The sequence below is a fragment of the Spizellomyces punctatus genome (genome assembly GCF_000182565.1).
Source record: "Spizellomyces punctatus DAOM BR117 chromosome Unknown supercont1.16, whole genome shotgun sequence".
Classification (NCBI taxonomy): Eukaryota; Fungi; Chytridiomycota; class Chytridiomycetes; order Spizellomycetales; family Spizellomycetaceae; genus Spizellomyces; species Spizellomyces punctatus.
In genome coordinates, this window is record NW_015971552.1 from 116,031 (window position 1) to 117,235 (window position 1,205).

Below are 1,205 nucleotides of genomic sequence, written 5' to 3' on the forward strand. Positions count from 1 at the left end.
CCCACTCATCCTCTGCGAAATGTTATATGATGCATCTGTAGATGTCTGCAATGGCATGTACCCTATCGCCCCCATTATAAGCGATCATACTCTGCGACATGTAATATATTGCATATCCAGATCTATGACCAGGTATGTAGTCTATGCAAACATTATACGATGCATCTGAACAAAAAACATTGATGGTGTGATGCGAATGCACTCATACAACCAGCCACAACCAGCCACAAACAGCCACAAACAGCCACCGAAATTGACCCATACGAGTGGCAAGAGCCCTGCACGCACACACAATGAACACACTGCCTGGGGGACGCGTTCCATCGTCACATCGCAACAAGGGCGCTGCTTGTCATTTGCTGCCTTGGCAACAAGGTTTAAAAGAGAAAGTTGTTTCCCCCCCTTTGAGTTGTTTCTTCATCGTCTTTTTCCCATCGACATCTTCATTAGCAGAACAAACAAGGTATGTGACGGAAAGCGATTGTAATGAGAAACGAGTCTATTGGGAATTCCCCAAAAACAATACAGCCAACACTGACTAACTCGTAGCACATTTCTTGCAAATTATGCCCGCGTTTCGATTTGCGTCTATTTTGCGTTCTGCTGGTCATGCGCGATCGCAGATGAGCAACCCCAAGGTTTTCTTTGACATGACTGCGGACGGCAAGCCCCTTGGGCGCATTGTCATGGAGGTGTGTGTCTATAGAACGCGTACGCACGATGGGGGCAATCTTACTCATACCTCGTTTAGCTCCGCGCGGATGTCGTTCCCAAGACTGCCGAAAACTTTCGTGCTCTCTGCACTGGCGAAAAGGGCTTTGGATACGCTGGATCTACGTTCCACCGTGTGATTCCCAACTTTATGTGCCAAGGCGGCGACTTTACACGCGGCGATGGTACTGGGGGCAAGTCGATCTACGGCAACAAGTTTGAGGATGAAAACTTTCAGCTGAAGCACATTGGGGAGGGTATCCTGTCCATGGCGAATGCTGGCCCCAACACGAACGGATCTCAGTTTTTCATTTGCACTACCCAGACGACCTGGTTGGATGGCAAGCACGTTGTGTTTGGAAAGGTGACTGAGGGAATGGATATTGTTAAAAAGGTGGAGAGCTTTGGTTCTCAGTCTGGCAAGACCAAGGCCAAGATTGTTGTGCAAAACTCTGGTCAATTGTAAACGGGAGTGAGTAAATATATGCGGACTA

General features: G+C 48.0%; 1 protein-coding gene across 2 annotated transcripts; it reads left to right on the plus strand.

Moving 5' to 3' along the window:
• Positions 1-319: 319 nt before the first annotated feature.
• SPPG_07475 lies at positions 320-1,205 on the plus strand (the record flags this gene model as incomplete). 2 transcript variants are annotated; one of them, XM_016755641.1, is made up of 3 exons in its annotated part: positions 320-463; positions 624-692; positions 752-1,205. In XM_016755641.1, the coding sequence occupies exons 2-3, from the start codon at positions 624-626 to the stop codon at positions 1,175-1,177; spliced, it is 495 nt and encodes a 164-aa protein (XP_016605119.1). In that variant the 5' UTR covers positions 320-463. The 2 variants fall into 2 exon arrangements, with proteins under 2 accessions (XP_016605119.1, XP_016605120.1); XM_016755642.1 differs by having other exon boundaries at positions 434-463; positions 550-692; positions 752-1,177.